The 21,953-nt window shown below is 54.9% G+C and overlaps 1 protein-coding gene across 2 annotated transcripts in view; it reads left to right on the forward strand.

Annotated features, from left to right (window-relative positions):
- The window catches only part of TTC7A (tetratricopeptide repeat domain 7A), a 117,567-nt gene extending 110,145 nt beyond the window's left edge, over positions 1-7,422 (forward strand). For both annotated transcript variants that reach the window (XM_081833504.1, XM_081833505.1), the window contains exon 20: positions 5,203-7,422. In XM_081833504.1, the coding sequence (XP_081689630.1) occupies positions 5,203-5,424 (222 nt within the window). In that variant the 3' untranslated portion in view covers positions 5,425-7,422. The remainder of the gene's footprint in view (positions 1-5,202) is intronic.
- The last annotated feature ends 14,531 nt before the right edge of the window (positions 7,423-21,953 follow it).

Genomic DNA, 21,953 nt, shown 5'->3' on the forward strand with positions numbered 1-21,953 from the left:
TCAGCAACCCTGATGAGGAAGTGGAAGGGAAGCCCCCTGTCATAGACTCTGATCAGAACGATAGTTAAGCACTGTTGATGTAGGAAAACCGTTAGGGTTTGAAGCCGATGGCCAAGAAAGAATTCTTGAGATGTCTTTGGTGCAAAAAGGTGGTTTTATTAAAGCACGGGGACAGGACCGTGGGCAGAAAGAGATGCACTGGGATCACGAGGAGTGGCCCATTATATACGTTCAAGTTGGGAGGGGGTCTGGAATAGCTCAAGTCTCTAAGGAATTTTGGAAGCAAGGTTTCCAGGACCTTGAGGGGCTAGCTATTTTTGGGAAAAGGTCATTTATTACCATCTAATAAAACCTGAGTCGTAAGACCCTTCAGATGTATATCGGTGGGCCTTATGTTTGGGGGATGATTGCCAACATGTATCTTGGGGGTCAGAGATAAAGGAAGTTTCCAAAGGAATTTTTATATGTTAAAGCAGGCTTACAGCATCCTGGAAGGAAGGGGTCTGACTAGGATTGCCTTTTGCCCTTAGCAAAGTGTCAACATCGAGGCAGTTGAGTCCCTAGAGAAATGTCCCTGACTGTTTCAAGGACTTGTCAGTGGGCTGTAGGTGGTAAGGAAATTTCATAATTTTTCTTCTGCCTTTGTTTCCCCCATCACTGTTGGCTTAATTTAGCTCCAAAATCAATGGTCTGAAAGACTCCCCATGTCTGGAGGGTGCAGCAGGGTCCAGCCTTCCCCTTGTCCAGTAGGCCAACAGCCCCCTCCCCTCAGCTCTGCCGCCTGCCCAGAGAGGGGAGCTTCTGCGATGGCGCCCCCTCTCACTGCCCATCACAGGTGTTCACTTGGAGCACCCAAAGTCCAGGTTCCCGACCTAGCCCTGAGGGCCTAGCTGTGCTCAAGAGTGGGCAGAGCCTCCAGAGGCCCAGAACCTGAAACCAGCCCAGAATGTGGGAGGAGAAAAGGCAGAGCCCCCCAGGAGGTGACGTGCTTTCTCCTCAAGCCAGTGTTTACCTTTGAGTCTGTCCATGGCCCTCTGAAGACACACAACTCCCACCACAGCCGAGGGACCCACTGGCGTTCGACCTCTCCCCGAGGGGTGCAGGGGTAGGCAGGAGCACGAAGGGCAGAATGGGTTCTGCCACATGAGCACGGTCACCTCTGCTGCCCCAGAAGCCCCCACCTTGTTGGGCTCCAAGCGAGGCTGTCAGCCCCCTCAGCGGACCCCCTCAGAGCCTGTCGACCAGGTGTTGGGTGGGGTCTAGAAGGATTTGTGCCCCTTCTCCCAAAAGGGAGGTAGGTCTGGGGCCTTGGAGCTGCCCCAGCTCCAGGAGGGATGTGGTGATCTGCGGGCTCCGTCCTCAGCCTGGAGAGACGCCTCATTCCCAGTCTGGTTGGACAGGTTGAGGCTAACACCTGGGAGAACCTGGCACCCCGAGCGGGCCTGAGCTCCTGAGCTCCTGAGTTCGGGCTGGAATGAGGGCCTCCCCCGCAGGGTGTGTCAGCCTCAGAGTGGGTGAAGGGAGCAGCCTCAGAGGTGGCCCCACCCCAGGCTCCTCCCTGCAGCCCCAGGGTCCCCAAGCAGACGGCTCTTGGGACCAGGAGGCTCCAGCAGCCTCCAGCTGATTCCCTGCTTCCCAGCTGGAAAGGCTGCTACAGAATCCCAGGAATGTGCCTTGAGCTCAGAAACAAAATTCCCAAAATAACTTCTATAAATACTTGAGGGTAGGGACTGGGAGGGAGCTCTCAGCCCGGCCTGCGCTGGCCCAGTGCTAGGGGCTGCTTCCCAGGGCAGGCCTCCCCGCTCTCCAGAAGAAGAAAAAGACATACACAGCCGGGACCTTTCTGCTGCCCCTCCCCTCTGGAGGACGGCGTCAGGCCCTGAATTAATGACGTGAGATGGTGTGCAGTAGCAATTCTGAAAAAGGAAGGGGTGGAGGGACCTTTCTTCTCCTTCATCCCCATCCCAGGCTGCAGCCTTTGTACCCCAGCAGAGAGCCTTGTCTTCCAACAGGGAGGGTCCCCCTCAGAGGGCCCCTCAGGCTGCCTGTCCTGTGGCCCTAAGCAGGTCGGTAAGCATGCACACCTAAGTGCCTCTGGTGACCCTGGCTCAGAACCCAGGACCCTCCCACCTGAGCCCTGTTGTGCTGCTGTCCTGTGGGGAATAACCTAGCAGGCAGGAGCCACGGACCCTGTCCCTCTCAGCCGAGGATGGGCCGCATGCCAGAGACCACCAGTAATGAAGCACAACCTCAAGGTGATGTCATGGCCAGGAGGTGCTGTCCTCGGAGGCTTCCTGGAGGAGCAGGGTCTTGGGTAGTTGAGATGAGGCCAGATCCAGGAAGGGAGGGAAGGAGGAATGGATGAAGCCTTCCCCCCATAGCCCTGCCCTCCCTGAGTGGTCGTAACCTTGGCCCCCTCTCAAAGGTGCATTGCTCAACGGCCATAAGCAACTCACACATTCCTTTCCAACAGCTGCGGGTAGCCGCCTGGCTATGGCATCTCCCAGGTGAGGGTCCGAGGCTGAGTCACCCACCAGCAGGTCTGGTTTCTCTTGGCTCAGGGTGCCCCCTGGCCAGAGTGGGGAAGAGTCATCGGGGACATTTGGATAGAACAGTGTTCCCACCATCTCCCTGGAGACCTATTCTCTGGGCAGCTGAGGTGGGGGTGCCAGGGGGGTGATGGCGGGCCCTTGGCACAGCGCCAGGCAGGGGGCAGAGCAGGTGAGACCTGTCTTCCTGAGGCAGGCCCTGCCCAGTCGTCAGGCAGCAAACAGCTCCGAGTTGCTACCAAACACAAACAGACTGGTGTCTCAGGCAGGTGGCAGCAGATCCTATTACAGGCCCTGGGCCTCGGGGCCCCAGCCTGACCCCAGTCCGGTGTCTCCTTTCAGGCTCTGAGTCAGCACCCCAGGGTATGGGGGACGTGAGCTAACCCCACCCCAGTCCCCAGTCTTCGCCCCAGAGAGCCTTGCCCTTTAGAGAAATCACCCCCTGCTCCTCACTCCGACAGGACCCTCTGCTCATCCTAACCCTTTGCTGTTTGTCCACCGTGCACCCTGCCTACATGATTTCAAATTGATCCTTGCAGACTCTTCACAATTGCCTACCAGGAAGTACCATTCTGTTCCCTGGTTTACAGACGAGGAAACCACAGCTCAGAGAAAATGGGCCACTGGCCCATGGTCGGTGCACTTGTCAGTGGTAAAGCTGGGAATCCAGCCCAGCCTAGGTCTTCTGGCTGTGGAGCGCCCTGGCTTTTTTCTCTACATGAAACATGCGGAGGAGCCTGCTGCAAACCTTCCTGAGAGTAAAACCAGCAGAGCGTGAGACACACACACACACACACACACACACACACACACACACACACCCTGTTCCGCCACATCTGGCCCCTTCCCAAACACCCACACACTGCTGGAGAGCAGGGGTTTTCGAACTCTTTTTTAGCGGGAGAGCCCTCTTTTCAAACAAGATCTCCTGTGGAAGCTCAATCTAGAAAACGGAGTGTGGAAACCCCACTGCAGCCCCGCCCCCTGGCTGGGAGGCCCCGCTGGCCTTCCCCATCTGTCCTCTCTTGCTCCTTCATGGGCAGCACTCACAGGGCACAAACCTTCCATTTTTGGTGCTTAATTTTGGTGTCTGGCGGCCTGTCGTCTCCCCTGCCTTCCCTCCTCCCTGGGGACACTGTTCCATCGGGAGCTGCTCGGGGTCCAGCTCCCAGGCCATGCAGGCAGCACAGCTTGGCCCGGGGCCCTGCTGGCCAGCCCGGGCACTGCCCTCTGGTCCCGGGCGGCCCCGCCACAGCTCCCCTGTCCTCCACCCCATCCGTGTGGCGCCCTGGGTTGAAGAGGCACTGTGAATCCAGCCCCCCCTTCCTTTCCTGCCCCGCGGCCACAGGACCACCGGTCAGCACCTCCGGAGAGGGAGAGGCTTTGCCTCGGGCTTCCTGAGCACCATCTCTCCCTCTTGCCTAGCTCTCAGAGGACTGTATGAAATCAGGCATGTGCATCTTCCCCGTTGGGTCTCCATAGCAACAGAGGGCCTAACTGAGGAGCGTGGTGAGGAGGAAAATGTTCCAGCTAAAAATGTACATGGCCATCAGTGGGCGGGCACCCGAGAGGGGGCTCCAGGCACACAGAAGGCGGCTCCTCTCCCCCACCCCAGCCCCCACCTGTCCAGGAAGCTGGCGTTAGGCTTTACCTCAGATCTGTGAATGAGAGGAGGCCCCCCACCCGTGCCGCCATCCCGTGCCTCATTTGAGGGCTGGAACACAGATCAGTGGGATGGAGCAAAGCAGCCTTTCTGGGACTGGAGGCCGAAGGGGGGTCCTGGTAACCCCCCCACACACACTCACCACCCTGTCCTCCCACCTCCCTGCACCCTTCCCAGTATGAGTGGAAGAGGACATAGAAGGGACATTGTACCAGTTTCACTTCCCAAACTTTCGGGACGATTCCTGTCACTTCCTGTCTCTGCCAGCAGGGCTGTTGAAGGCAAACAGCAACACCAAGCTTCTTAGCCACCCCAGACCCATCTCACCAGAGCCCGTCCTTCTACCCAGCACCCGCCCTCCCGTGCCCCTCACCGGCCAGGCCAGCCTGGGATGGGCAGTAGGTCCCAGGACCCAGATGTCCCCAGGAAGACCACTGCTTGATGCCGCCAAGGAGCTGCCCCCACCCACCCATAAGCTTAAGGTTGTAGAGCCTGAAGCCAGGGCGCTCATTCCTCCACACGCCTGGGGCGGGGGGTAGCCCCTCGGTGCAGCAGCCAGGCCTCAGGGTAGCGGACCCGCTAACTGGGAGCTCGCACGGGCCAGACACTGTTCAAGTGCTTGCCAGGTACTGACTCCCGCCAGCTTGACAGCCCCAGCAGTGGGTACTGCGGTCTTTCCCACTCAGAGCTGAGGAAACGGAAGGCCAGGGAGACGTAACTTGCCAGGATCCCCAGCTGTAATGGGGAGGCACAAAGCCAGGTCTGCTGACTTGAAAGCCCATCCTCGGGGCTGGGAGGGACAGAGCTCCCACGAGGGGGGTGATCCGGGCCCGGGAGGCTGGGCTGGAAGTGGGGCTAGGGCGGGGCCAGGCACGATGTGCAGGAGTAACAGGAACAGTCACTTGACGGTTCCCGAGGCTGCCGGTCTGAGCCCTTTCGCCCTGATGGCCAGGACGCCCTCACTAACCTCGCCCTATGCTTGCTCCCCAGGGTCTGATGCTGAGTCGCCTGGGCCACAAGAGTCTGGCCCAGAAGGTGCTGCGGGACGCCGTGGAGAGGCAGAGCACCTGCCACGAGGCCTGGCAGGGCCTGGGCGAGGTGCTGCAGGCCCAGGGCCACAGCGAGGCTGCCGTCGACTGCTTCCTCACTGCCCTGGAGCTGGAGGCCAGCAGCCCGGTGCTGCCCTTCTCCATCATCCCCAGAGAGCTGTGACCTCGCACTGCAGGGGCAGGGTGGGAGGGAGCCGCCCTAGGGGGCCTGGGAGTGGGGGCGGACGCAGGCAGGCAGCAGGGAGGTGTGGGGCCTCAGGGAAATACATCTCTAGGGAACGCTTCTGCAGGCTGCAGCCCTAGTTCTCCTCGCCTCCCCGACTCCAGCCCTGCTTTACCTCCAGGGCCCGCTGGGTCTGGGAGCTGCTCATCTGGAGCTGGGTGGACCAGATTTGCATCGAAAGCAAATCCTTTGCTTCTTGGGACTCAGCCCTGGTGGCGTTTCTGAGTAAGGAAGTGGCTGAGAAGCCACACCAGCGTGGGAGCATCTCCCCCAGAGTGTCCATGCATCATCTCAATGTGCAATGAGGGTCTGAGTCTCCTAGGTACCACTCCCCACTGTCTAGAAGTTCCCATGTTGTGCCTGCCGCCCTCCACATCCCCGATCCTGGATTTCCCAGTGACTTTGCACTGGTGTTAGCCTGACTTCAGCTCCCTGTTCTCCAACACCACAAAGATGAACCCCACAAACTGCTCTCTGTCTAGGTCAAGAGGGTTTTCCCCAGTTCCTAACTCAGTGCCTCGGGAGCCAGTCTGCTTGAACCCCAAGTGACTTAAAGTCTTGGTGACCAGACTTGTTCCCTGAGAGCGCGGGTGGGGGAGCCTCACAGCTGAACTTCACCTCTATCTGTGCCTCTGTGCCCGGGAAGCTCCAGGGCCCTGGTCTCAGCCCCAGTGTCAGGACAGGGTTTTGGATAACTCTCAGGTCTTGCCCCGGGCAATCAGGGCTTGAAGATTCTGCTGGCAGGTGGGAAAAGGATAGGATCTCTGGGTCCCTCTCCCAGGTTTGAGCTATTGGAGGATGCCCCTCTTTGCCCCATGAGACCAATTGGACCCCATTGCTCTTCCTCTCCGCTGCCAAGTGCCTTTGGGGCCTCTGGTGCCTGGCCAGGGGCACTGAGCACCGGCCCTAACTCCCCTCTCATTTCTGCCATGCTCATCTTTCTGGAACTATGCGCCAGCCCAAGCGGCCTCCTTAGGCCCGAGGCTGTAGACCCTAGGATACAAACATGGCAGCAGAACCTTGCATCAACCTCAGATCTTGCATCAACATACTCCTTCAGGCCTTATGTTTCTGGGCAATGGGTACAATGCAGGACCCTCTGGGGCTAATAATATGCAGATGGGCAGTCTCTGGGACTGACCCCAGTACCTCTCACCACCCACAGCCCATTTCCACTACAGGCCATTTGGTCCCACCCCCTTGCCTGAGGCCCAGTGGGGACCGTGGTTGGAGATCAGTGGAGGGGACAGAGCAGATCCCTGTCAGCAGGGGACCTGGGGCTGGTGGGTGGATATCTTCCCTGATGGTTCCCCTAGCCCTGCTGCATGATGCTCTTGGAATTCTCCCCAAGAAGTTATTCCACCCCCACCCCCCAGTGGGGGGCCTTATCAGGGAATTCCTTTTTATCTGCACTTTGGGTTTTAGTTTTAAAGCTCCATCTGGTACGTCTCTCTCATCTTAAGGTGTGCAGAAAGACTGGATGAGGGCTGCCTTGGCTCATCATTGCCCAGTCTGCTCCTCAGGGAGAAGGGGCTGTTGGAGACCCACCCTCCTCGGCCACACTGGCTCAGCACTGCGCACCCCCGGGTGCCTCCCAGAGAGGGCCTGCCCCCTCCTGGCCTTCCCACATCGCAAGGGACACTGCAGATGACACCAGATCCTTCACCGCTTGGTTGAAGGATCTCTGCCTCGATGTGTGTGTGTATAAATAGAGATATATGATAAAGATCTATTTTTATTCTGAAATTCTGTTAGAAAAAAACTAAACGAGAAAAGCAAATGCTGTTGATTTGCGTCGGGGTGCCCAAAGATTGGTAGTCAGTTATTTGTAAGAGGACAGGCACCGAACGCGTTCGGCTGGAGGAAGCCTCAGAGGGTTGGGCCAAGTTGTGGCCAGTTTGAAATAAAGGCCTTGAATAAAGAGACCCTTGGAAGGAATACGGCATGTTCATTTCCTCCAACAGGTACCCCAGAACAGGCCTTGAGCACCTAGTGAAGAGGGAGTGTTGCAGGAAGAGAGGCCTGAGAAGTCACTGGGGCAGGCCCCACAAGTGGCAAGGGGTGGGGAGGAGAAAGGGGGGAGGGGCCCAGGAACAGACTGGTGGGAGCAGGGGGGAGCAGAGAGGGTTAGGCAGGTGCTGAAGCCCAGAGGCGGGCGGAAGGAGGCGGCGGGGGGGGGGAGCTGCGTGGTGAGGATGCCCGCCACCGGCATCCTGATCAGCCGCCTCGCTGTGAAGTCCACACCACTACGCTCCCAAAACAGGTCACACCCATTCCAGTCTACTCCATATCATATAAACAGGCATCACAAGTTTGAAGGATGACTGAAGTGTGCATAGCAGCTCTGTTTTCTTCTTGTGCCCCAAGGGATCATCGGGTGCACCCCCCCAGAGCTGCAGCCCTACCCACTTGGAAGAGAGCTGCTCTAGAGGCTTCCCCGAGGGCTTGGCCTGGCCCCCCGCAAGAACTTCCCACTCCCACGGCCTCTTGGGGGTCTGGCCGCCTCCACCCCCACCCTCAGCCCTATTCTTGGGGGGATGCCCTTGCTGTTCCAGGGAGGAAGGGCCTTTTTTGGAGCTGGTGGGGGCCCAGCTTCCCTTTTACTGTGATGCTTTAGGAAAACACAGTCTGTAGTGATTTAACACTTAGTATCACATTACTTCTTTCTCACCCTTACCCCCAGCTCGAGGACCCTTGCCCTGACAAAGACTGCCTGTCAGCTGGTGTGCTCACCCTACAAAGACGAGAATGGAGGAAGGGAGGGGGAGGCCTTCCTCCTCCAGACACGAGCTGACCTCGGTCAGACGTTGGAGAGTCAGGCAGTAGGGGAGACCCAGGCGTTTCCTGACCCCCAGTTCCCGTCTGCAGACACCCCTTGTTCACACACCCCGTGTCCGATCCATGGTGCCGGAACAAGGGCTGGGGTCTGGGGACAAGACTCAGGGTTGCTCTGTTGCCCCCATGGGCCTCCAGCACCCCCGGCACACTCTAGGACACAGCCCTTCAGTATTAATAGTGTTTATCTACAGGCATAAATATGAATGGAATTTCAGCCACCAACACCCAGACTCCTTTCTGATACCAAAGTGCTCATTGTTGCATTTGCTCCCCCACTGGGCGCTCAGATGTCATCACCATGCAAATATTTCTGGGCCTTGGGAAGCTTCCAGCTAAACGAACCACCCCCCCCCCGGCCCACACTGCCAGCCCATAATCAGGGGGCCTCACACACAAGCAACCTGTGGGACCAGCCCCCATGATACTGATCTGAAGGATGTGGAGGCCAGGAAGGCAGTGATGGAGACAGTATACGGTCTGTCCCCGGCCAGAAACTCCTCGGAGTTTTTATCAGACTCCTAACAGTTACAAAGGACAGAGACCACTGGAGGTAGCTCCAGGAGAGAGACAAGGGGGAGCTTCCAGGGCCCGAGAGCAGTAGCTGCAGGGCACGGACCTGGGGCCACAGCAGCCACAATCTGGCTTCTCGGACGGAAATCGGCAGCCAGCCCGGGCTCCAAGGCGCAGCTCTCCCGCGAACTGGCTCATCTCTTAGCGTGGACGGGGCAGCCGTTAGCGGTGTTCTGCCTGCGCTCCGCAACGTGCACGCTTGTCACGTTGCCCCTTTGGTAGTCAACAGCCCTGGCAGGTGGGCTTGGTCCCCATGAAAGGTGGAGAGGTCACGGTGCCTGAGAACCTAGGTCCTGGGGGACAGCCCGCGCGCCGGCCACCGCCCCCCCGGCCCCGAGGACCCGGCCGTGCAGAGAGCCACCGGAAGTGCCCGTCCCTGCGGCAGCGCCCTGGCCCCTCTGCGGTGCCCGGAACGCGCATCACCGGGGGGCGACACGCAGGTCCGGGGGTGCCGCAGCGACACCCCACTGGCTGGAGGCCTGGGCCCTGGCTTCGGTGAGGAGGAATGGGCGATGCTCAGAGCTGCGGCCGTAGAGGACATGCCTTAAGTGAAGGTCACTCAAGAGGCTGGAAGGTCCCCAGCTAGCAGGGGGGTTCAGAAGATGCCAGGCAGCCCGGAAACATGACAGGCTCACCACAGGAGCTGTGTGTTGGGCCCTGTGACGCCACTGCCCTGCCTGCCGGCTGACGGGACCATGGGTGGGCTCCACCACCCAGGCTCGTCCGTCGTCTGTGGACGGGCTCACAGCCTGGGACACGGCAGGGGGCCCCCAGACTGGTGCTGTCACCGTTCTCCCGTTCTCTCTCACTCTCTCCCCCTCTTACTCTCTTCCTCCCTTAACTGTCATTGTGGACTTTTTTTTTTTAAAGATTTTATTTATTTGAGAGAGGGAGAGAGAGAACATGAGAGCAGGGGGGAAGGGTAGATAGAGGGGGAGGGAGAAGCAGGCTCCCCACCAAGCAGGAAGCCCGATGCGAGACTCGATCCCAGGACCCCGGGATCATGACCCGAGCGGAAGGCAGACGCTTAACGACTGAAGCCACCCAGGCGCCCCCATTTGGGGACTTCTTTTAAAAACATGTATTGTTATTTTTTTTTTCTGAACCGTCTGAGCATAGGTTGCTTAAATCATGCCCCTCTACCCCTTAATACTTCAGTGTGTTTGCAAAGAACAAAGGTCATTGTCTTAGGGAAGCACAGCATGGTTAACAAATGAGATTTAACGCTGACCCGCTATTTTACCCCCTGTCCCGTGCATAGGCCAGTTGGTCGCTCGTGTTCTTTGGCGCTGCTTTCCTCCAGCCCCGGAGCACGCACTCCACTTGGTTGTCCTGTCTCTTTCATTTCGTTTCGTCTCTCTTTGCCTTTTGTGACAGTGACATTGCTAAAGGCCGCCGAGGGTCTGGCCTCTGCGACAGGAGTGTGGCACCGAGGACGGGGGAAGCAGCCGGTGATGGAGCAGAAGCTGGAAAGAGCAGAAGCCGCGGGGCAGACGGAAAGGAGGGCAGCAGGTTGCTAAGGGCAGGAAGTTAGGAGCAGATGAATCTCCGCAAAAACAGAGCTCTCAGATTAAAAGAAGAGAGACGCCCCCTCTCCGAGGGGCCAAAAGACGGTGGAGGCCCTAGAGCTCCGTTCTCTCCAGAGCAACCTTTCTAGCCCTTGCAGCCTGACTCTGAGGTCAAGACTCCCCATCTGTAACTGTAATCTCAATTGCTTCGGCCCAGGGCCCAGAGGAAGAGGTCAAGAACCTCTTGGGTTCTGGGTTCCCTCGCACTTTTGTCTTCTGCCCAGGGGCTTACAGCTCACTACCCCACCCCCCAACAAGGCCCAGGGTTCAGTGGCTGTGGGTGGTGGCCTCCCATATGGCTCACACTCCCCCCTCCACCCTGAGAGCACCCCGCCAAGAGTGCAGGGGCTTCAGGGGCCTGGCCCAGTGCAAGCTGGGAGTGTGCCCACGGAGGCTGGGCTGGGGCCAGGGCACCGTCCTGCATCCAGACAGCTCCTCTTCTCAGCTGGGAGTAGCACTCTCCTGGGGCCTTGGTCTCTTTCTTTCTCCTCCTTTTTCTTCCTCCTATGCCTCTGCCAGGTTTCCTGTGGCCTCAAAGATCCACCCCTGAAGGGCCTCTTCCCCGAATTCCTGTTGGGGCTCACTCCATGTCCCTCATTCTTCAGGACCCAATTCCCACACCTTCCCGAAGTATCTCTCCCTCCTTCCCCACTACCCACCTCCCACCATCCTCTTAGGGGACCCTTACACTTTGTCAGAACACCCAGGCAAGCACAGGCCCAGTGGATTCTTCTTCCTGAGTGCAGCCCCCGCATCCCCCACACTTGGCCTCGGCTACACCTACTCGTGCCCTCATGAACGGGACCAGCTGGGCTCTAGGGAGGCTCTCCTGCCCCTGGGAGGCTTGGGGTACAAATGCAGAGCAAGGCCACCTTGTCCCCACCCACAGGCTGACAGCCTTCCCTCTCACCCGACCCCCATGCCATCCCAGCGCTTTATCCTGGGGGTGGCTAAGGCAGGGGCTCCGCAAAGGGCCACAGGCCTCCTGAGTCTCCTATGGCTGCTCAAGGGCCTGCAGTTGGGCCCAATCCATTTTATCTTAATAAAGTTACACGTGTATTTAATCCTACTCTATAAATTAGCATAGAAATATGCATCTTCACCATTAGGATCTTCACCTACACTGTAGATACGTGGGCCATTGGACACAGTTTTCCAGAAGCTTCATTTTCATTTCCATGTAAGTTATTTAAGACAGGGTACTTTTACTATACCTGAAACTAACATAACACTGTACATTATACTAGAATTAAAACAATAATAAGAGGGCGCTTTTAAAATCCTGGAATAATGTGGCCACTGGAAATTTTATCTGGAGCTAGAAGTACCTTCTGTAAAACACTAGGGGAGACTACCCCCTCTGCCCAACCCCACTTCCCATAATGCAACTTTTTTTTTTTAAGATTTTATTTATTTATTTGACAGAGAGAGACAGCGAGAGAGGGAACACAAGCAGGGGGAGTAGAGCAGGGAGCCCGATGCGGGGCTCGATCCCAGGACCCCGGGATCATGACCTGAGCCGAAGGCAGACGCCTAACGACCGAGCCACCCAGGCGCCCCCTCATGGTGCAACTTTTAACACAATTACCTCTTAAGTGATCTAGCGAGAGCTTGTCTATAACGTCTAACACCTGCAACCTTGTGATCATACCTCCAGGAAGGACTTCTAAATCAGTACTCAATTTCCTTACCTCCTCTTTTTAAAAACTTACTTCATCAGATGATTTCTGTCAGCACCCAACACCAGCAACATCTAAGGTTATTCAGGCTAACAGCCATTCGCTAAATAATTCTTTGTGGTCCAAAATAATCAAAGGAACTTCCATAACATTTTACGCAAAACTTGTCCGTTTCCTAAAGGATAATTGTGTATCTTGGAGCACATGTAGTATTCAGTGAGCATCTACTATGTGTTAACGCTGTTCCAGGCACTGGGAAATTCACTGATGCCCCAGTAGGAGCCTACAGTCCAACGTTGGCCTCAGGCCAGTATTTGGGAACTGCCGGGGCATTTATGAGAGGGCACCCAACCAGCCTCAGGAAGATGGGAGAGGGTGCTTGGAGTTAGCACACAAAGGGTGGGGTGCGGGGAGTATTTCTGGCAGAAGGATGCCTCACTCCTTATCCCAGCTACAGGTTAGACAGATGGTGTGAAGGTATGAATAAGATCCCCCACAAAGGTGTCTGTGTCCAAATCCCCAGAACCTAGGAATATGTTCTACATGGGTTTTTCTTTTTTTAAAGATTTTCTTTAAGTTTATTTATTTAAGTAATCCCTACACCCAACGTGGGGCTTGAATTCACAACCCCAAGATCAAGAGCCCCATGCTCTACGGACTGAGCCAGCCAGGTACCCTATTCTCCTACGTGGTAAAGGGACTTTGCAAACATGATTAAGTTAAGGATCCTGAGAAGGGGAGATTTTCTGGATTATCCAGGTGAATCTGATACAATCACAGGGATCCTTACGAGAGGAAAGCAGGAGGGTCAGAGTCAGGAGTAAGTGTGCTGGGAACGGGAGTTTGGAGTAAAATTTGAGGAAGAAGCCATGAGCAAAGGAAGGTGGGTGGTCTCTAGAAGCTAAAAAAGACAAGGACACAGATTTTCCCCCAGAGCTTCCTCTGAAGGGAACCAACCTTGCCAACACCCTGACTTGAGCCCAGTGAGACTGATGTGGAGACGTCTCACCTCCAGAACCATAAGACAGTAAGTCTGTGTTGTTTGAAGCAACAAAGTCTATGGGAAAAGGCACAGGAAACTAAACAGTTTGGTGAAGACTCCCCCAGGCCCAGGGTTGGGCACATGGGCTCAGGGGTACTGTGCGGTCCAGCTCCCATGCCCAGCCCAGGAGGGGGTGGGGATTCGAAGCCTCAACAGGCGTGACCCTGCCTGGCATGTTTCCAAGTGTCCCCTCCGGCCCTGTTGAACACGGGAATCTCCAGCGTCTTCCTTTCTCCTTGATGGCCCTCAGTTGCCAGGCAGAACCTCTGAGCTCTGGGACTTCAGAAAAAGGACGAGGGAGCAATGGCCAGCCTGAGCTCCATCTGTGACCCAAACATCTCTCAGCACACTGCCTTGTTGTCCCACCCTGCCCCCATCCCGGGCCTCTCAGTTCCACCGGGGTGAACTGAATGGAATGCCTGGTCAATCCCTGCCTCCTGTCCCTGCCTAGCCTGCTCTGCTGACCAGAGATGCAGCATCAGTGGGTCTGAGCCCACCGTCCTGCCTACAGTTCTCAGGTACTAAGGTGGGCCTGAGCCCACCGTCCTGCCTACAGTTCTCAGGTACTAAGCCACATTCCCACCCAAAGCAGCCACGTTGCTACCTCCCCGGCTGCTGGTTGGGCCTCTCTGAGCCCCTACAGCTCTCCCGAAGGGTAACACCTTTTCCCTGGCACTGATTTGCCCAAGGGTATGGTTAACAAGGCCACGAGAAGCACCCACTGGGAGACGATTCTCCTCGTGTCCGCCCCCTGCGCCTCCCCTATCTCTGGCTACCCCTCCTTCCCAACTTCTGTGTCTCAGCTCTCTCCCCTCCCTTGCTAACTCACCACCCCCAACCTCCCGGCCTCCACGGGTGCAGACTTGGCTCCTCCTGCCATCCGGGTCGTCTCCCCTCTGGGGAGGCTGCAGGTAAGCCGGACCAGGCTCTGCGTCTCTGGCACTGGTCCCCACAAGCCCACCCAGCCCCTGCGGTCCTGAATCTAGAGCCCAAACCCCGCCCTTTGGGCCCCACAGGCTCTGCACGCCTGCAGCCTTGCCCTTGGCCAAAACAAAAGGTCTGTGAGGAGCCCCGCCGAGAGTCAGGCTGGTGAGAGGTGCCTGGGTTCAAGGCTCCTGTGCTCCTTTCTACCCAGAACAAGCTCTACCTAATGACACTCTAGGTACTAGCTTCTCCCAGAATGACCAGCCCTGTGCCATCCTCTTCCCTCAGGCCTCAGCCAGATGCTAATATGGGTCAATCTCTTCCTCTTAAAGCTCTAGGGCTGGGAAGACTACCCTTGCCCCACACAGAGTTACTGGTGATGGTGCCTTCATACCATCTGAGCGGTAGTCCTCAACTTCGGCCGCTCATCAGAGTCACCTGGGGTTGGCAGGGGGGCGGAGGGGGGGAGTATTTAAAAAAAAATACTGGGCCTAAGTCCTACCCCCAGAGAGTTCCATGTGATCTGTCTGGGAGCTGCCCAGCACCAGGATTTTTTTTAAAGTTCCCCAGGGGATTCTAAAATGCAGCTTAGAACCACTGATTCTGAACTTACAGATTTTGAACTATGTTTTCAAGAGAACAGGGCTTTCAAAACAATCCAGGCCTTCGGCCCCGAGTCCAGGCGGCTCTGTGGTGCAGAGGTCAGCGGCATGAGGCAGGTGAGAGATGGTGCTGGAGGCGGGGCCTGGCTCCCAAGCAACCTGTGGCCCTTGGCCTCCAGGTCTGTAAGGTGTCCCCTGTAGGTTCAGAGAGCAGTGCGGGTGAGGAATAAGGGAAAGAGAGCAGACAGAGGAGGACAAGCTGTCCCCACCAGTGCTGTGACTTCTGACATGCTCTGACTTAATGGAGAGAGAATTTCACATGGAAACAGCAGAAGATATTTGCAGCCACGAAGAGCCATGCCCTCTGGCTGAAGCCAAATTCAGAGGGCAGTTGCAGGTGGGTTGGTGGGAGGGGAGAGGAACAGAGAATGGTCAGGCAAGCCAGGACAGGGGCCTCGAGAAGCTGTGTCACAGCAGTCGATGGGGGAGGGACGAGGGGCTTAGGATAGACACCACGGTCCCTTCCATCTGCGGCGCTCTAGGGCTTTTCTAAGCCCTTCTGGAAATGTCATTTGATGCACACACAGCCCTCGTTGCTAGGTGTGAATATCCCAATCTCAGAGCTCAAGCTCAAAGTCAACCCAGGTCTGTCCAGTCTCTCCATCTTGGAAAGAACAGAAGGAGGCCCTGCTCTTCAGATACTGTCTCAGTTTCGGGCTTGTGGCAGGAAAAAGCCATCCAGAATTCCTCTAGTCTCTTTGGGAAAGCCTCTGCCTCCTTGTAGGAAATACTGTAAAAAATACTGGAATACACCAAAGAAGTAAAACACTGCCTTTCCCGCCACCTTGCTCCCACCAGCCCCTCTGCTAATATCCCAGGGCAGAGTCACTGTCTTATCATCTAGAATCACAAAGGAGGGTGAGTGTTGCTTTACAGGCAGATGGCTGAGGTAGCCCCAGCTCCAGAAAGACAGTCACGGGAGCCAAAGGCAAAGCTTGGCGAATGGAAAAGAAACACAAGGGGGTCCAGATGGCCCTGCAGAATGTTCTCCAGTGGTTTTACCTCCAGGGGAAGTCTCTGTAAGCCTCTCCAACCCCCTTCCTGCAGGTGGGTAAAGACCCTCCCTTCCTTATTCTCAAAGGGTCTTCATTCCCTTCTAGAATCCAAAGAACTGCCCTCCACCCCAATTACACACACTCCACACAGCTGGGCCCCTCAGCTGTGTCCACACCAAGGGTCCCCGACCCTCTTGGCCACAGCAGAAGGGCCCAGGGGCAGACCCCTGATCCAAGCTGGCCACCTGGAGTCTCTCCCCTGGGAACCAGATCCTGGAACCAAGAGGGGCTGCTGACATTCTTTCAGGGTGTTGGCTCGGGAAATGACTATGGAGGGGCTGAGGTAGCCACATAGGTCCTATACATGTGAAGAGGCAGCAAAGGTTGGCCCTCCAAGGGAACAGAAGCAGGCTTGAGAGAGAAGCAGTGGGGAGACCGAGGCAGCCCCTGGCTCCCACTCTTGTCAGGGAGGTACCCCTACATACTTACACCTCTTGCTGGTATGAGAGGTTCCTCTCACTTTCCATCCATGAGCCCCCAGACAGACATGACCACCTCTTGCCTCTCGCTTTCTAGAACCAACTGCTTCCCTGAGCACCAGGGGCAACCTGAGCCACCGCTTCCTAGAGAAAACCCCCTCTCAGAACTGCCCACTGTTACTTTCTGACCCTGCAGGGGACTCTGACCCAACTGGAGAATAAAATTTGGAACTAGCTGCCCTGCAGCCATCTTCTGATCAAAGTGGGACAAGATCAGCCACCACCCCTGAGACATGTCTGATCTTCCAAGTAGCTCTTCTCTATTCTGAAAGAACACAACACGGGGAGTTTCACCAACAAATGAGAAACTTGAATAAATTCACTGAGATGACAACCTTCCTTTTCTTGCCTCCAACACCCCTTTTATAAGGCTTATAATTATGTAATGCTAGGGAAGAGAGATGGGGGCATAGTTCCCTTTTTAAAATACAACAAAATAGGGGCACCTGGGTGGCTCAGTCCATTGGGCATCTGCCTTCAGCTCGGGTCATGATCCTGGGGTCCTGGGATCGGGCCCCATGCGGGGCTCCCTGCTCGGCGGGGAGCCTGCTTCTCCCTCTCCCGCTCCTCCTGCTTGTGTTCCCTCTCTCGCTGTCCCTCTCTATCAAATAAATAAAATCTTTAAAAAAACCCACACAAAATATAAGCATTTATATTCATTTAAGTTTTTTTAATTAAAAAAAAGATCCCCTTCATTTATTAATGATCCTGAAATCTCTCCAACCAGATACCCGCTGTCATGGGTGGGGGTGTTTCTAGCTGGGGCTCCCTGAGCAGGTCTTCCCCACACACAGGGCTGCCTGGGGCCCCGGCTTCTGACCAAGCCCCGCCCAACTCCCTCCCACCTTCATGGCAACCCCTCCTCGTTGGGCCAGGCCCCCTCAGTCCCTCTCCAGCAAATGTTTATTCCTGCCATTCACCCACACGGGGGCCTTGCCCTTGACTTTCTTCCCTCTCCTTTCTGCACATCTCAGCCTCCAGGTCCCTTGCATGCGGCTGTCCTTCCCCGCTCATGGCCGTGCGGCCTCATCCCTGCTCTGCCTGCTTGTGGCCTCCTTTGCAAATCAGGAGCAGTGACTTCACAGCTTCCTGACACCAGGGCCTGTCTTCCCAGTAGAACTGCCATCATGTGAGGGCAGCCCCTGAGCTTCAGACACAAGGTGACCGGAAGGAGCCACATGGCACAGAAGACTTCCTGGAGCCAGGGACTACTCCAAATTCCCTTTCTGGCCTGTCTCCCCTATAACCCTCCCCAAACTCAGTCACATGCCTTACTCATCCCCCCCCCCAACTCCCCAACCCCAGCACACACCTGGAACAGAGCAAATACTCAAATATTTTTGTTGACTTAAAACCACAAACACCCATTGGGTTGAATCAATATTATTCTTTTCAGGGAATCGAGAGAGAGAAAGAACCACCTGCTGGGATCCTGGCACACTCAGCTTGGCCTTGAATGCTGACCCCCAAGGACACCTCCATGAGGCTGGGAGGCATTATAGCCCTCATGCAGTTGGGGCCCAGCTGGAGAGCCCATGGCCACGCAGAGCACAGCCCGGAGGTATCAGGGCCTGTCCAAGCTGCCCCAAGGGCAGCCCAGGGGCAGTCAGTGTCTTGGAACACGTCCTTTGACAATAAACAGAGTGAGCCCAGTTTATAATTCAAACCAGGACACTTTTGAGAGTGAACTGGAAATTATGCTGGGACTATTCCAGAGACGTGGGCAGGAGGGTCGCCTGGGCAATTGATGATGTTCCGTAGTCAAACCCTCCTAAAGAACAGAAAATAGAGTTTTCTAAACAGAAGAACTTGCTAAACTCAAAATAGCTTAGGGCCAAGATGGCTTTATTTTAAAAGCCAATTGTGTTGTTGAAGAAAAGGCTATTCTCCCGGCCCATTTTGGCTATGGTGGGGGGCTGCTTGGGGAATTGCACTGAAGACTTGTATGCTCCTGGGCCGGGGGTTTTCTGAAAACAGAACAGAAAACAGGGACTGATGAGACTGGGACACCAACACTCTGGAGCCCCCTGAGCCCAGCCGTGGGCTCAGCCGTGACTGGCAAATCCCCACTGGGAAGACGAGGGCCACGCCTGACTGCGCTGCGGCCTAGAGCACCCTCGACTTGGAGCACGTCCCTGGAGCTGAGGCCTGCTCCTGTCCACGGCTTTCCCCAGGGCTCCAGAGGTGCCATGAGAAGGGCCGACGAGCAAACTCCGGCCTAGGCCCGCGGGGCCTGCGGGGCAGCAGGCTCACATCCCAGCTGCCCCTCAAGGCACACTTTCTCAGCGGGCACTCTGCCCAGACAGCTCCTGTCCTTGGGAATGCCACTGTCCTCCCCTCTAGCCACCTCAGTAGTTAGTCTAGTGGTAAGGGGTTGCCGAAAATGGATTCTGAACCTGGGTGATTGACCTCACAAGCCTCAACTCAGGTTTCTGTACCTCAAGGGACCCCGGGGTCCAAAGTAGTCTCAAGGGATCTACGAGTTCCCATTTTTAAAAGTCATGTTTTCCTTTGGATGAAATTCTTGAGAAAATTTGCCAGTGATGTCAATGAAGCTTCTATAGTGATCAAATTCAACTGAATGTCATTTTCATAGACTCAGACAAAGACTTCGATTTCTAAGGTCAGCATTTCCCATGCTGGGGGGCACGTACATGTTCTTGAAGCCCGAAGGGATTTTATCTTGGGTCTGTTGAAGCATCGGTGTCTGAGCGTGTGGCTCAGGGAAGGGTTTTGACCGTCCCACTGCCAACGGCTGGGTGTGACCCTGGGCCCTGGGCCCCCTCAGCCTCACCCAACAGATGAGGCGATGAGGCTCGCTGGAGACCCTCCCGGACAGAGAGCCCCAGGCCGGCAGTCACAGCTCGGCACGTTAGCTACCAGGGCTGTTATTATTCCCTATTATCATGGGCTTGTCATTTCCATCCTTCTTTGCAGTGTGTTATCTCTCCCGGAGACGGAGACGGTGGAAATAGGATTACCCTGAGAGTGGGACCGAGTAGTCAGCCCAGAGTGGATGAAGTCAGCTGCCTACCGAAGCTGCTGTAAATGACAGGATGTTTCCCTTGCCAAAAGCGGAGGAGCACCCTGGAAATCTAATCAAGTCCTGGCCAGATGTCAAAGGAAGCTGACGCCTTTATTAGTGCTATTAATGAGGAAGCAACATGCATGTGGAGTCCTGGAAAGCCAGCCCACAGAACAGGAGGTCTGTGGGCCTCGGTCTCACAAGGCTACCCCTCAGGAGGCTACCAGTGGTGGTTCTCAGACCTTGAGAACATCCGGCTCCATCCCCCGGCCCTGATTTCACTGTCACTGAGCAAACTTTGGATTGTCCTTGGCTCCGATGAAGAGTTTCTTATAAGGGGAGACACCCCATAGAGCAGTGGCTCCACACACCAGCCCCCTTACTGGACACTTATAAATTACTTATAAACTACAACTTCTGGCTTCTCTATCAGCTTCCTGGGAGTTTGGTTAGCATAATTCCAACTTCCTGAGGATGCTCAGCCCTGTGAGCTTGGACAGAAATCTGTGTCTGGATCATGCTAATGCCACTAGGGTGCGAGGACCTGCAGGAGGGACTCACCACCTCCTGCTCTTGGGTCTGTTTTTAATTTTACTAACAGGGACTCCCCAGTATTCCTCCAGATAAAGACCACACTACCCGCCACCAGAGTTGGTAGCTCTGGAGCGAGATCCTCAAGACGCCGGCCTGGAACACCCACCCTTCCTTGAACCCCCGGGATGGGCAGAACTTGTATTTCTGTCTCCCCAACCACCTCAAATAAGGCTACATACCAGTGAGTTCTGGGGACTCTCAAACTGGGGTGCAGACTGGGAACAACAAGGCCATGAGAATAAAAACTGTCAGCATTTTTTTTTTTTTTTACAAAAATAGCCACTGTTCATAAGCTCCATGTTGTGCTTTTGCAATTTTTCTTGGTCCTCTCTAGGCCTCTGAGGCTCAAGCGCTCCCCCGATGTACCTGTGTCTCTCCAGGGACTTGACCCCCTTCGCTGTCTATCCTGAGTTCTTGGGGGCAGGATGGTGGCTCATGCCTTCATGGTCCCCTTTGGTCCAATGTTTCTGCTCTGAAGCCACACACACCCCCGGAAGCCACATACACAACGAACAGCAGATGGATGGGGCCAGCCACTGCCCAGTGCTTGCCTCAGTTCATTAAACATGTTTTCCCACAGAGCACCCAGGTCATAACACTGATGGCTAATTACTATGCTGGATGTTGTCAACTGGACCCAAAATTCTGCCACCACCTTTGGGTCTGGAGTCACTCCGAGCATGAAACAGGCTGGGGGCTTGCCAGATTTTTTAGCTCTGTGCTCTTTCCCACCTCGACAAGCAATTAGATACATATATACACACTAGAATTGTCTAGAACTCTAATCCAACCCCCACTGCCCTCCCCACTCCAGTCACAAAACCTACAACCATCATCTTTCAGAGTACTTACAGAACAAGTGGGCAGGAATCGAGGTACTTTGGATTGAAAACAGGAAGTAACAGAATTTACTGGAGGTATTTTCAAGTCATAATGACCTGGTCCTGGGCCTTCATGCTATAGGGGAGAAAAAGAGTTTTTTATAATCACTAATGTTTGTTATATTTTAATGCTTTATTTGCCTTCCACAAATAAACGCACAGATCACTTGTGAAATGGTAGAAAAATCCCTAGACTGGGGCTTGGAAGATATGAGGGTGTGCCCTTGCACAAGCCATTGTGAAGTGGGAACGATACCTGCTTTACCTGCTTTACCTGCCTTGTGGGTGTCTCAGACTGAAGATTAAATGACCTGTAAAATTCCCCCTCGGTCCTGCCTGGACCTGCCGCCCCACACTGGTGCATCTCACTCCATACCTGTCCTTCGGACTGTTAATGACTGCTACATTGAGCTGTTAGCTTTATAAAGCGCACATATTCTTTCCCATGAGTATAGTATGTGTTACCTTAGTCCAAACAAGTCTTCACAGCAATTCACTGACAAAAGCACAACACTATGACATCAACATAAAATGAACACAATTTTTAAAAGACAATCATCCTAATAGAAAAATTAGTAAAAGGCAATTCACAAAGAGGAAATACAACTGTTCATATGGGAAATGGTGGCGGGGGGGCGGAGCTTTAACCTCACTAATAACCAAATAAGTTCTAATTAAAACAAGGATATGATTCTTGTTTCAGGGTCTAAAAATTCATGAAGAAAGAAGAAAGGAAGAAGGGGGAAGGAAAGAGGGGAAAAAGAAAAGAAAAAAGAAGAGAAAGATCCAAAACGTTAACCACCATCATGGACACTTCTCTACGATTCTGGTGCAAGTATAAATTTGATCAGCCTTTTTAGAGGGCAATTTGGCAAGACACGAAATGGCTTGTAAATGTCTACACCTATCCAGAGGGAGAGAAAGGAGGCTAGTTACCAGATTGCTTCAGGAATCCGAAGACAAATGGAGAGTCCTGAGCCCACATACAGCAGGGAAAATGGAAAGGGCCCAAACATCACAGTGGATAATCTGGACAAGATGTTAACTTCTTATTTTTTTTTCTAGCAGTTCACTTTTTCTCTCCCATTTTCAAATACCTGTGCTATTTGATAGAAATGAGTCTTTCTGGCATAATGTCTCGGATCTGTTCCT

This window comes from Leptonychotes weddellii, chromosome 10 (genome assembly GCF_054177405.1).
Source record: "Leptonychotes weddellii isolate Sample4059 chromosome 10, ASM5417740v2, whole genome shotgun sequence".
In the NCBI taxonomy this organism is placed as follows: domain Eukaryota; kingdom Metazoa; phylum Chordata; class Mammalia; order Carnivora; family Phocidae; genus Leptonychotes; species Leptonychotes weddellii.